Here is a 14,249-nt window from a genome sequence, read left to right as displayed (position 1 = left end):
TAACGCATATTCGGATCAGAGCGCGACCACCTAGATAATATAGGTTATATAGGAGGTCGTGATCAGAGTTGTACACAGAAGGGGGAAGAACGAACCTTCCCCACACGGGTGTAGGTCGATTTGGGTAGGTCGCCGAAGATGAACCGTTTTTGATGAGAAATAGGTCGATTGCACTCACCCCAATTTCCAAACGACAGGTCGATTGCGCTCACCCCCGATTTCCACGAATTGCAGGTAAACCCTTTATCTAAATCATTGTTAGGCCAGATTATTTTTTATTTGGACTGCAAGCGTCGGTAATTCCTCATACCCCTATTGTAATATGCGACATTTGATAAGGGTACAAAAAGGTAGATACACGTGAACTTAACACCTGAGACCTTTTCGAGGTCTTTCTAGTTCCTAGTTCTACTTATACCGTAGAAGATATAATTCGCTCTGTTTTCAGTACTCTTACTTTCAGTGGATGTGGAGTTCATTTTCAGTAAAAAGGGAAAAAATTGATTTTCTATTCAAATTTTAAGTTTCGTAAAGCATACAAAACGAAGGAATGCATCAAATAGAGGTGTAAAAATAAGAATTGCCCTGCAAAGCTATACACTGATGAAAATGGTACAATAATTTTCAACTCGGTTTTATCTCACAACCACAGACCTAAGAATCACCTCAAGAGGCAAATAATATCGAATGCCGTCAAAAGAAAAACGAAAGAAAATCTCTGGAAAACCATCAAAAATCATAAAAGAAGAAATTAGTGCTTCATGTCATCCTGAAAATATCAACGTGAGAAATTGGGAACATACAAGAAAAAATGTATCGAGCAAGGCGAAAAAATCTACCCACGTTGCAAAAAAGCTTAGATGAAGTGCATGCTGCATCAGAAAATCTTGACGTATCATTTCGAGGTGAAAATTTGCTGCAATTTAATTGTCACATTGTTTGTCTTGCAGCGAAATCAAATTTGAACTATTTGAGAAAACAAAGTAAATCATTTGTCGACGGTACTTTTACTTACTGTCCAAATTTTTTTTGTCAGCTATTCACTCTCTATGTGGTTGAGAATGAGCGTTATGTCTAATTGGTATTTTTTCTGCTCCCAGATAAAACAAGTCAAACTTATGTGAATTGCTTCAAAATGATTATTGAGTTATGCGGAAAATATTTCATGCCGCTCGAAGTTGTTGCTGACTTCGAAACTTCTATACTCAAAGCTGCGAAGGAAGTATGGCCCAACTGTAGCATCACTGGTTGTCGGTTCCATCTGACCCAAGCATAGTATCGAAAAATTCAAGAATATGGCCTCAGTGGGGATTATAAAGATGCTAATATTGTGAAAAATCTCAGTGGCTTCACTTGTGTTTCGGCTTGCTATTTTTGAAAGATGTTTCTGACGCTTTCGTAGAAGACCTCACGTCGTACCAACCTACAGGCAAAAATATTGAGAAATTCACGGATACATGACGGAGAATTACATATCGGAGGACTCAAAATTTCCTCCAGCAATATGGGCAAGTCCCTGTGTGACTTCAGAACGCACCACGAATGCATGCGAATCGTTTCATTCACTGTGTAATGACCGTTTTTTCATCCCAATCCAAACATATTCTGTTTTTTAAAAGTTATTCATTTAAAAGTTCATGTTTTGATAAACGGTGGACAAAATAGCAAAAGGTTTAATCAAAAATATAAGAAACGATTAAGTGGGAGATTTTTTATACGTTAATTTAACACGTACAACATTATATTCTGTTCTAGTACGAGAATTATTACCTCAACAGTGTTTTCCAAAAAAAACTAGGAAAGTGACCGTGAATACCGAGGGCTGACTGTATTGAACAATTGAGATATGCAGTTGGCCACCGCGACGTACTGAGCTCAATGTTGAGGGGTCGATATAAGTGTGAGCCTAATTTCATTAAAGGCCGACTTGAGTTTTGAAGATATGGTGATATTTCATCAAAAAAAATTAATATCAGACGAGGAACAGAAAATATGAAAGTTTTCTCTTTTCTACGAATACACAGTATACTTTTCTACGAATGCACAGTATACTTTTCTACGAATACACAGTATACTTTTCTACGAATACACAGTATACTTTTCTACGAATATACAGTATATTTTAATGCAGTTGATTTAAAAATCATCTACACCAGGGATGCGCATCATCTGGCCCGCGGACCAAATGCTTGCCGCTAAGGGCTTCCATCCGGCTCGCGAAAGGTATTCGGTATGAAAGTGTAAATATACACAAAACGCCATATATCCTACTAAGGCTGGCCATATCTCCTCGGAAAAAAAATTACGGTACATTGGGAAGAGAGTAGCAGAGTTTTCGGAAAAAAATAGTTCGACAAATAAGTGAGAGGTACTTATATGACTATAATTTATTATGATTATTATAGTAATATAATTTATAAGTTACATAAGTGATCTTAATCCTTGATTTCAATAGAGAATAAAAATTCATGCAAGTTCATTAAAAAAACGGCATTTCATATCAAGCGGAATAGGCAAAGTTACGGTAATGTCCAGTAAAATACAAATCCTACACCCTGTTATATACATTTTTTTTTATCTTTATCTACCTTTCTTTTTCTTTTTTTTTTTTTGTAGCAAAAACTATGTTGTGCTTATATGCACTAATCCTGTCTATAATAGACAGTGACATCCCCAATCAAAAGTTGGTAACTTCCCCCCTCCTCCCGTCACCCACAAGGATTAAAATCAGACTGGGCGCAATCGACCTGTTGGGGGAATACATTGCAAGCCGCCTGGCAGTCGACTGGTTAGGGAACTAGCTTCTCACTGTGCAGGTCTGGGTTCCAATCCTGGTTCGGGCATGGATGTTTACTAACACTAACAAATTCCCTGGACGGATCATGCTGATCCCTCGGGAATACGTGAGGACCACGTTATTACAAAAAAAAAGTCGAAACACTCCCATTTTCGGCACAATCGACCGAGCCCCTTCCCCACGCCCCTCTCCCAAACAACCGAAAATTTATTTTTTTGATGCAAAAATATTTAAAAGAAAAATTAAATTGAAAAATGAAAAACTACTTAAAATATCGGAAGAAAATACATTGTATGTCATTCTAATAAATTTCTATTAGTTTCAATGCTAGTTGAAGGCTTAGAACTCAAAATTTCTCTTTAAGAAATTCATTGGGACCTACCCTTTAAGCCATTGAGCTCAATTCATGGCCCTCCCGGGGTCTCGCATCGCGAGGATCCGGGTTCGAACCCTACCGGCACCACAGTGGTTTTCGGCTGAAGTTAGAAGCTACGGATATAACATTGGATCCTATGGGTTAGATTGCGTTGGGGCATGGGCGGAGATACGGGGGGGGGGGGAGGCAGCGTCAAAGGTGGAGTCGACTGATCTAATGTATATATGTATATGTGAATTGACATCATCATCATCATCATCGTGCCGCAGCAATAATGAGCCCGTTAAGGAAACAGATATTTTACGATATTATGCTGAGGTGAACTCGGAAAAAAAAGTCATCTTGTCGTCCCACCACCTGGGGAGCCATTTCCTGAAAGTTAAGAGAGGCTACCAACGCCTCCACTTCAGCACCTCACCCCACAGTTCGTGAAATAAGGAAGGCAGGGTCGTGTCTCCAGTGGTGTAGATGGTAGCATGCTTGCCCGGTATGCAAGAGAGCCTGAATTCGTGTCCCGGTGGAGACAAGATGACTTTTCTTTCCGAGTTCACCTGAGCATAATATCGTAAAATGTCTGTTTCCTTAACGGGCTCATTATTGCTGCGGCACGATGATGATGATGTCAAATCACATATACATATATACATTAGATCAGTCGACTCCACCTTTGATGCTGGCTCCCCCCCCCCCCCGTATTTCCGCCCATGCCCCAAGGCAATCTAACCCATAGGATTCAATGTTATACCCGTAGCTTCTACCGCCCCCTGGAACATTCCATCGCCCTCCAGGGGGCGTTCACGCCCACGTTGGTAATCACTGGTCTAATACATTGGAATAAGATTTTTAATAGATGTGACGGGCACTTCAAGTCTGATACCATGACAGGCCCAGAGAATCTCTTTTCCACAGGGCTCATGCTCATGGCGCTGTTAAAACCATGGTTTTTCCTCCCTCCACCGCCACCATTTGTAAACACTGACAAGGATCTGGAAACCATAGGTATAGGTCTTATATTTTTTTCAAGTATTTAAAATTATAAATTTTCTGGAAAATCAATAGCTAGATACTGTAAAACAAATAACTAGATACTGTAAAACAAATAGCTAGATACTGTATAAATGTTAAACTGGGTTCTGTCAAAAATTAAGGCTCCCTTTAATTGTGTAGAGGCTGCGAGTTCACTACCACGTGCGTCTGTTAATAAATCGGCGCATTTTCCATCAATAGAATCAATAGAATTTCAAGTTTTGACTTTTTAAAGCAGTTATATTAAAATATTATATGTAGTCAATGCAATGAAGTCCAGTCCAGTTTTACGGTCCCAAATGTTTTGTGACCCGGAGTAATTACACCTTTTGCACCTGCCTAAGTCCGGCCCTGAGTGTGGACGTATTCTGCGACTTAGACTTGCGACTTTTGTCTATGAAAAGTCAGAGAACACGTTTGTATATGAGTGTGGACGTACATTTCTGGTAATATCCTTTTCTGGAAGCAACTCGAGGTACTTTTGAGACCCCATATCTCCGTACTGGAGTTATGCAGGTATCTGAAACTTGTGGCATGTCTAGAGCTTTCTACAAACTTAATTTAATTTCTGAATTTCACATTTCTATCAACTGTAGTTCATGAGATATTTGAACTCAGTTTCGTTATTTTGACATGGACTGACTTACTCACTCACCGATCATCAAAAATCCCAGGCACTTCTAGCAGGCCTAGAAATATGAAATTTGACATGAAGGTAGTGTTTGGGATACAAAGCAAGGAAAAATCAAAAAATCCGGAAAATTCCTCTCAGGATCGGAAATACAGGAAAATAACGGATATTACCAATTGTCGCCGAAAACAATGACAAGTGCACAACATTGTCAAAATTCGCGAGCAAACACTTCTGATGGATTGCCTCCCCCAGAAATCATCGTGCCCCCCAGACTTTCAAGTCTATCTCCGCCTATGCTTTGCTCACTTTTTTAACATCATTTTTGACGATAATTAGCAATGTCCCGTATTTTCTTGAGCAAGTATGGTCAGTTTCATCAGTATAAAAAATGGACATGACATGACATGACACTTTATTTTACGTCCTTTATACCTACAAGGGCTTTAGGACCGCTTTAAAACAAAAATTTACACTATGTAATATACATGTAAATATGTGAGTACATATATGTAATGTGAATACATGAATGCAAAATTTACATTAAAGATGGTAGAATTTGCACAAATCTTGCATGATAGGGATGGGGGAAAATCACACTTGGAAATTCTAACCAAAAAATACACATAGAGAAAGCAAAATATAAAATTTCAGAGAGATTAAAAAAAAACAAAAAAAAAACCCCCCTCACACAAACAAGAATTACGAATTTTCTTTTCCATTCAAATGCAAAAAATGGACAGTCCCGTTCAAAACCTATTATAGGTATGATCGCGTGATTCATATCAGAACATTGTTTACATAAGTGAAAAACAACGTGGCTCTGGTCGTAGGGATTCTTTAGGTATTTTTAAAGGCGTCGTAATTTATTCCATCCCAATTTTATTTCCTCACCTTTACTTCGCATAATTGGGTAAAGATTTTCAATCTAGTTGGATTCGGTTTTTCGAAGAAATCTTTCTTTTTCAAAATTATTTCGGAAACGAACATAGTTTTTTAACACAACTTTATATACAAGCATTTAACAAGAAGTTTGATTTCGCAGAATTCTCTCGGTAATTTTTAAATTATGTCGAACGTTAATAAATAATATATCCTTAACCTTATGCATGTATTTAAACATTGATTAATTATACAGGGTGTCCTGTAAATGCTAGCACGGCCTTTATTTCATCAATCGTCCGTCGTAGAGGTGTGATTTAAGTTTAAAAAATGCTCAACGGGCGTTAAAAAATTACCCTGTACCAATTTTGGGGATGAAAATAATGTGTAACAAAATAAAATCTAAATTTTTATCTACCCGTGCTCTAACATCCAATTAGAAAGTTGTTGCCCTGTCTCTCCTGATGCCAACAAAAGAAATCCATGTTCCAAAGTGTGATGTTCCTGAGATATTCCGATTCGAAAAATGGAGGAAATTTGGGAAAGAACAACATTTTATGCGGATAAAACAATTTTTCTTCATTTAAGTCTGTTATTTGCTCCTAGAAGCTGTGACACACACTTTGAGAAACACTGATTTAAACATATTATATATTTAAAGATGTACAGCTGAATAAATCTTAACCTGCTGTAGAAAGTTGCTGATAGCAAAGTCTATGTTAAAAGCTATGAAAGATGGGTAATCCTATTCTTATGAATTTATATTTAATGTAAGAATATATATATTTAACAGTTTTATGCCACCAAAAGTGTCTCGTGCAAAACTTCTTTGTACAACTAGAATAATATTGTGATCATTCACCCAAGCTACTTTTTTGTTTGGTACTTTTGTTTACAATGTCGAGTGATTAATGCTGTATTTCAAAATTTTATTTTATTCCTTTTAGCAATGCCTGAAGACTATATTGTGTACCACTGATCATTTGATTCACATGAGCTGGTGAGTCGGTTTGCTCGACTTGTCAAAGCAATTTCTGTGAATATGAATGTGTATACATATACGTATATTATACATTTAAAAGAATTAAAAAGAATTTTTAGTATGTTTAAAGACTAATTTTTTCCCTTCCTTCACTGGTTTATGTGTTTCGGCTCTACAATGTCAGATGTCTTCAGAACATCATGGTCACAAACCACAAACAAATAAAACTGTTAGAGAAAGAAGGGTTGTTTACTGTTGGCCATGTGGCGAGTTTGCATTAGTATTGGCTGAGCCTTCTTGGTTTGCCAACAATGTTGGGCAATGACAGAACTATTGGATAATATTATCTATTTAGTGTGCTTCTATAATCTCATAAAGTTAAATGTGATCTTGAATATCTTTTCACTCTTCAATATTTGAATATTTTATTAACTTTTAATTTTTTAATACTACCAAATATTCATTTTTGGTCCTAACCTCATATATTTTTTTTAGCACTATACATATTCAATGAAACCTCTATGTAAGGATACTATGTGGAAAAGAAAATATTATTGTAGAGGAATTATTATATCAAGTGGCAGCAAATTATCATGATGCATGATCAAATTATGCTGTTATTGACATCTCTTTGGATGTTAACTAACAACCAAAGTTGTGCATCAGAAAATGCACTAATTTGCCACAGAAAAATATACAGTGTAATCACGATATAACGATACCCTGCAAACAAACTACTGTTGTAGAAAAATACTGTTGTAGAGAAATTATCCTTGTATCAAGAGGCAGTAGTTTAACATTAGACTAGACCATAGTTTCCCAAACTTTTTGTTCCATCGCCCCCCTTCTTCAGAGAAATTTTTCTCTCATCGCCCCCCAACTCAAGCGAACCCATAGGATCCCATGTTATACCCGTGGCTTCTATCGCCCCCTTGGACCTGTCCATCGCCCACCAGGGGGTGATATTGTCCACTTTGGGAAACACTGGACTAGACCTTTCCAAACAAGACTTAAAAAAAATATTGTTGTAGAGAGGGATTTATCATTATATTGAGTATTGTTGTAGTGAGGTTTCATTTTAATTGATAATTTAATAAATAAAATTTAGTAGATGTTATGTCGAAGGCTGTAGCAAGAGGACACGATCATGATACACGGTAAAAAGGAGAAAACAAAAGGGAGAAAAAGTTGGGGAGGGTTTTCTCTACGCTTTTTCTTCTTCGTATAACTAGGAAAGAATGCGTCCTGGAGGACGCTTGAACAAAATTTTTATGCATCTTTTTCCGAAATTCCAGGTATTTGACGAGTTATACCTCGTCAATGGCATCTCTGTATTGGGAATAAGCTGCTCTTAAATCTATTGTTCTATCACTCTGTTCCCCCCCCCCCTTCTCAGAATACCAGTTCTTTGTCTCTGAAATAAATTTATGGCTATGGTTTTGTTCCTGTAAAGAAGTTTTCCTCATTACATGTTTATGAACCACAAAAAAGTAGCAACACAGAAAACTTCATTAACACTTTTATTGGTCAGTTGATTCAAAATACCAATGTTATTGGGCACCCTCTCTCTCATAAGAACAAGATCAGGTGACGAGTTTAAAAATATATCAAAACCAATTTTGACTAGATATAAAAAATACTGCTGTATTGGTTCCAAAATCTCTTGGAAAAAATATTGTTATAGAGGTATTTATCGTAGTGAAGGATATTGTTATGGTGAGACGTTGAGAGGAGTTTAACCAGTCAACTGGTGCTCTTAATTTCTCCCGCAGTGGTACCCGCAGTGCTCCCTTTTTTTTAAGATGTGCACGTTTTCCCTTTTCTTAGAAATTTAAAGCTGTTAAATTTTCTTTGCTGTACATTTAAAATCATCATGGGGAAAAAAATAAAAGTAATTATACTAATTAGTGTTCTAAATAGAAATATTGAATTCTTAATTAAATGCAATGACAGCATGGGTTGTTCAAGTTCAAAATGAATGCAGGAAAATATTTCCAATTCATCTATTAGAATAAGTTGATTAGATTAATTATTAAAGCCATTAATTACAAATAGCATGTATATGAAAATAGACTACCATTTTCTAAGGATGAATAAGTGTTTTGGTGCCCCTTCCAAAATTTCTGGCCACAATCTGCCATTGTGTTTAACATTAGACTAAAGGTAATTCTAAACAAAAGATTAAAAAAAAAAAACTTGTTATAGAGCATAGGCGGAGATAGACTTGAAAGTCTTGGGGAGGGGGGGCGACAATATCTTCGCTCATGTTGTAGAGGGTATTTATCATTATATTGGGTATTATTTTAGCGGCATTTCACTATGTATACATATAGGTATGCATAGTTGGTAAAATAAATAATGGGGGAAATATCAAGAAACTCTCGAACACACATACTAAAAAAAATGGCAATAAATATCTTTAAATGACAAGCACGTGTGCTGCTTAATTGTTTATTTAAAAAATATAATAGAAATAATAAGCTGCAAGTGTTTGGAGATGAGAAAATAGCCTTACCCGTGAATCTAAACTGATTGAGAGTTGTAGACCGGGTGCATTGTCATCAAAGAGCATCACATTATAAAAACATTTTTAACACTGGCAATCACATTGAACTTAAGGTATGAAATTCTGTCCTCCACAAAAATGGCAGATACCATAAAAGCCTTGGGATTACATTTCTAAATTATAAAGTTTTTATGTTTGTATTCTGTAGCCTCCAGGGCTGGTTCTGGACATTTCTTAAGTGTAAGGAAATAATATTTTGGTGATAAAAATTGCCCCCTCTCTTTTTCAGTTGGCACCTTCTGTGGGTAATTCACAGGACTCAAGATAGGCAGGGCCTGGCAGCCTCTCAAAAATCAGTATAGCACGGGTGCACAACCTCCGGCCCTCCAAGGGCACACCTGCCAACTGTTATGATTTTATCATATTTAATATGATTTTAGCAATTTAATACGATTATATACTTTTGCTTCTAAAAATATGATTTTTTACGAAATCGGTAATATTGACATTTTCCTGCTTATGTCACAATAATTGGTTGGCATTAGAATCACTGATAGTCCGTTGGTCGACATCACTCCGCAGAACCTAGCCAAAAATTCCTGCGCTGTGAGAAACAGTGGAACACCTCTGGGAGTCTTGGCGGCTGTTTTACTGGTGCAGCTTATGTGCCGAAATAATGTCTCAAGCCACCTCTGTATCAGGCAGTATACTGAGTGATGCACCAATCCTTTAGCATCCATTTGATGGATCAATATTTTCCCAAAATATGCATGCCATCCTAACCCTTTATGGTTTCATTTTATTTAACCTGTTTTACTTTTTTAATTCAAACCAAATTTTCTAAACGAATTGTGCAAAAAATTGCATTCATGATTCACACATTTTTGATAGATTTACAATAATAAACCATTATTTTCTCGATATTCAAGTATCGTTGAAATTTCACCGTGTCTAAAATACAAATACAATGCCACAACAGGCAAAATGCCCAACGAGGTGGCTGAAAAACCACCGAATATAGAATTACTTTTTATTGTTTAGTTATTCAGGGTCGAGAGTTTTCAGGATTTTTGGAAATTTTCGACAAAAAATAATACACTTGATTCCAGTGTGATATTATTCTATTATATAAAGTTCTATTCAAATCAATTCTTCAGGTGATTAAAATGTTAAATTTTTGAGATCATATTAGATGGTTTTGAGAAATATCAGATGGTTTTCAACACTTTAGCATTAATCTAATGAATTTTTATTTTTTTTTATGTGTTCACTTGATCAGGGGACTGTGTCCCAGTGAGTGAAATCATGTTTCATTTTAGATGAAACAGTAGTGCAAAAATATCAAAAGATAGACGAGAGAACAAATTTTTACTGATCTGTTGTCTTCCTGGGAATGTGGTTTTTTTTAAATAAACCATATATTTTCTCATGCAGCAATTACTTTTTCTGATTATAATTTCCTCCTAATAAATTTTAGTATGGGTACCCCCACCTTCTCTTCCCTCCTCTAAATTGTGAAACGGGCCGCATTACGCTTTTTTAGGGATAGAGTACAATTTTTCTTCTTCTGAGTTGGCAGGTCTGCAAAGGGGTTCCATCTGACCCATAATAGGCATTCCGGCGGAAAAGGATCAATACACGTATCAGGACAAAAAATTTCCATCGTTGACCACATTTCCTTGATAAAAATACGGGAAATCAGGAATTTCCCAGTGAAAGAACAGGACATCGCCAGTCATTGTAAGAAGTTGTCAAAGGCAGGCACTCGACCAGAAATTTATTTCGAAGGGGGAACAACTGACATTTTGGGGAGGGGACCAAAGTGATAGAACAATAGATATAAGCATGTTATTCCCTATATACTAGTCATTTTTCAACATTTTTGGGGTGGGGCCTTCTTGCTACAGCTTTGGTCAAAGGCAAGCAAAGCATTTATCACTAAAATCACTGAAAAATTGCCAATTGGCTAGAAGGGAAGCGCTAATGAAAATCACAGAAAGTATGGATATCACTGTTTCTGGAACCTCTTCATTTCAAAAGTGCCTATATATTCTTTATTGCTTGTTCATTAGACTTGGACATTGGCTATGATGCTGCTGCTGTTCTGTATTAGCTGTGATGCTGTTTCTATTCTTGATAAATATGAGAATGTCAAAGCATTATGTATTGCTTCACAAATTGAAGAACTACAGTTAGTTAAATTAACAAATTGTGAGGCACCAAAGAATTTTGGTATTTCACAGGGTTCATTATATACAATTTTGAAGCAAAAATTTTTTAGTAGTGAAACAACATCAGAAAGAAAAGGTACATAAAAACACATTTTCAGTAATGATAGCTCTCCCTCACACTCTTTTTCAAGTATTCATATTCAATTTATCATTTATTTTCAATTTAATTTATTTAATTAGTAATCAGTTTTATTTTTTAAATGTTTTTAGGAATCCTCTAAGAAAAATTAGTCGGCATGGATCAAAATCCCACATCATGCAAGGGGTATGTATTTTGCATGTTTTCCCTTATATGGGAAGAAGAAAAATAGCTAGTATAAGCCTACAGCAAATACCCAAAAGTTGTGCAATAAGTAGGACCAATGATAACCTCCAAGTGGAATTTGTGGGGAGGATACAATTTTGCATACAAATGCGTATAAATGATTGAGAATATGAAAGAAAAAAACCTTTATTTGTTTCATGAAAACTGCAGTTAGCCCTCTAAACCAGAGGTCTTCAACCTTTTTCTAGTCGCGAGCACTGCACCTATCATCAAAAGAAGAGCACCCATGCGGCAAGTTTAGCATACGAATGCATGAAAAATGAAATTACATTCAATCTTTGAATGCAATTTGTACAAGGTATTTAATTGGAACATCGATTAAGTGTTCGCGAGTGCAAAATCAGAGATGAGCATTAATCACTCTGTGTGCTTCAGGGAGCACAGCGTTGAAGTTGCCTGCTCTAAACCGTATGAAATGAAGAAAATTTTTTTTTATCAATAACTTCGAAGCGTTTAACCTTGCGTCAAAGTTGACAGTTGCAGGCTAGATACATTGCCGTTGACACCACAGTAAACTAATTTTTTTCAAGACTTAACATTGGGCTTAAGGCATAAAATTGAAAAGTCTAAAAATTAAGATGTCAAACAAGCCTTCGGATTCCATTTTGAAAATCATAGCAAAGTTTTCAGCTTCATCATCTTATATTTTATCACCTCAAAAGCAGGCTCATATCCACAGCGATGTGCTGAGAGGCATGACTGATTGTATATGTAAGTAAGATCATCCCTTTACTTCTTCACATGTACATAACCCATAATTTGTGGTCCTACTACTTGGTTTCAGAGCAATGGGAGGGATGCAAGAGCTGCGCCAAAATGGTTCCTACGACGTAAATTTGCTTTATTTCCCACAAGATTACACACGTGCCTTTGCGAAGAATCGAAAAGGGGATTGGTTTACTTATTCAAATTACCAACATTTTTTGAAGATCATTGGGAAAAAAAGGAGGACTGGGATCTGCAAAAACCTCCAGCTAAAATATCCATAGCTTTGTCATCTAGCCACTATGTGGTCGTATGGTTATCGTCAGCGGTTGCCAATCATGACAGTTCCACATCAGGAAAATCTGGATTTGGCAACCATGGGTAGCTTGAGGAAACAAATCTCTACCCATGCAGAACCTATTTTTGGCTCTACTGGCCGCTTTTTTTTTGTTGACAAAGCTTTTTTCACCATTTAAACTTCATTTGGCACCCCTCCTAGAGTACCGCCCAATATGGCCACATGGTTCACCCCTGCATGGGGGGGGGGGGCATGCTCTTAACAATAGCCAAAGGAAGGAGTTTGTACTAGGAGCATTCTCATTTTACATAACTTCTGTGAGATACCTATTATATATAAATGTCTTACCTTTCCAAAACATGCTGTTGGAGAGAATGAAATGTTTGCACCCTCTCTTTTTTTCACTCCCTCTCGTGCATTGCTGGGATGGTACATTACTCCCTCAGGTATTGCTGGGATGTTGCACAACATTGTATCACCAACATACTAACAATTATGTGCAATGAATGGGTTGCACTATAGTGCTAAGAGTTACAAGAAGTGAAATCAGTTCAAAGACTAGATAGATAGATATTGGGCAGACATTCAAAATTTGTAACCTTGAGAGCAGTTCAAAGTTCAAAATTTTTCCAGTTTTGGTGAAGGCTTTTTTATCTTTAGCACATGGTAATGCAGACAGTGAAAGAGAGTTCAGTGTTAACAAAAGTCTGTTTGAACAGTGAAAAACCTGTCCATCCAATGCTTTAATGGAATAAGACGCATAAAATCTTATGTTCATGGGCATGAAAAATTTGAAAGAAATTATCATTGAGAAGCTGAACTTCTGAAAGTGACCCGTGATTCGTATAGAAAATATTGTAACAGGCTTCAGGCTGAGAAAACAGCAGAAAAAAAATTTAATCTGTTAACATGCTATTATGTTGAGAAATTGTTTAAGTAAATAAGGTATTTATATTTTTCTCCTTTTTTGCATTTCACTTTTAAATTTAACCATTTCTCTAAATTCTGTGAGAAGCTGACTTTTTTCACGGAAACCCTTATTATATTCTGCACACACTTTTTGGCTATATCAGGATGAATAAGATTTTGGTGTTCATGCAGCAGAAATTCTTGCTGCCTAGGTTGTCAGTATGCATGGTGTTTAATTTGAAAAGAGTAATAATTTTTATTCGTCATTTCAGTAATGCATGTTTTAGTAGTCATTCTTCCGCTTTTTCGAGGCTTAGTTCGTCCTGGACTGGAGTATGCTGTAAGGTTTTGGAGACCATACCTACAGAGGGACATAGACTTGGTTGAAGGGGTGCAGAGAAGAGCTACGCGTGTCCTTATTGGCACACAGGGCTTGAGTTATGAAGAAAGACTTCATTTTTTGAATATGTTTACATTGGATGAACGCAGGTGTCGAGGAGATATGATCGAAGTGTTCAAAATTTTCAATGGGATGGATAGGATGGACCATGAACTTTTAGTACACCGCCAATCGACTGCTT

General features: G+C 36.5%; 1 protein-coding gene across 8 annotated transcripts in view; it reads left to right on the top strand.

Annotated features, from left to right (window-relative positions):
- Positions 1-5,562: 5,562 nt before the first annotated feature.
- LOC149085508 (bridging integrator 3-like) overlaps positions 5,563-14,249 on the top strand; it is a 42,383-nt gene continuing 33,696 nt past the window's right edge. For 3 of the 8 annotated variants that reach the window (XM_089233566.1, XM_089233562.1, XM_089233567.1), the window contains exons 1-3: positions 5,563-5,674; positions 6,660-6,712; positions 11,642-11,696. In XM_089233566.1, coding sequence (XP_089089692.1) covers positions 11,668-11,696 — 29 coding nt within the window. In that variant the 5' untranslated portion in view covers positions 5,563-5,674; positions 6,660-6,712; positions 11,642-11,667. Of the gene's footprint in view, positions 5,886-6,378; positions 6,452-6,659; positions 6,713-11,641; positions 11,697-14,249 lie in introns of those variants that run through there. The other 5 variants (XM_089233565.1, XM_089233561.1, XM_089233564.1 and 2 more) reach the window with 4 other exon arrangements.

Source organism: Pholcus phalangioides, unplaced genomic scaffold, assembly GCF_987345545.1.
Source record: "Pholcus phalangioides strain wild (caught in Gottingen) unplaced genomic scaffold, Ppha-v1.0 ptg000007l_1, whole genome shotgun sequence".
NCBI classification, from domain to species: Eukaryota; Metazoa; Arthropoda; class Arachnida; order Araneae; family Pholcidae; genus Pholcus; species Pholcus phalangioides.
This window is presented reverse-complemented; position numbering and strand designations above follow the sequence as displayed.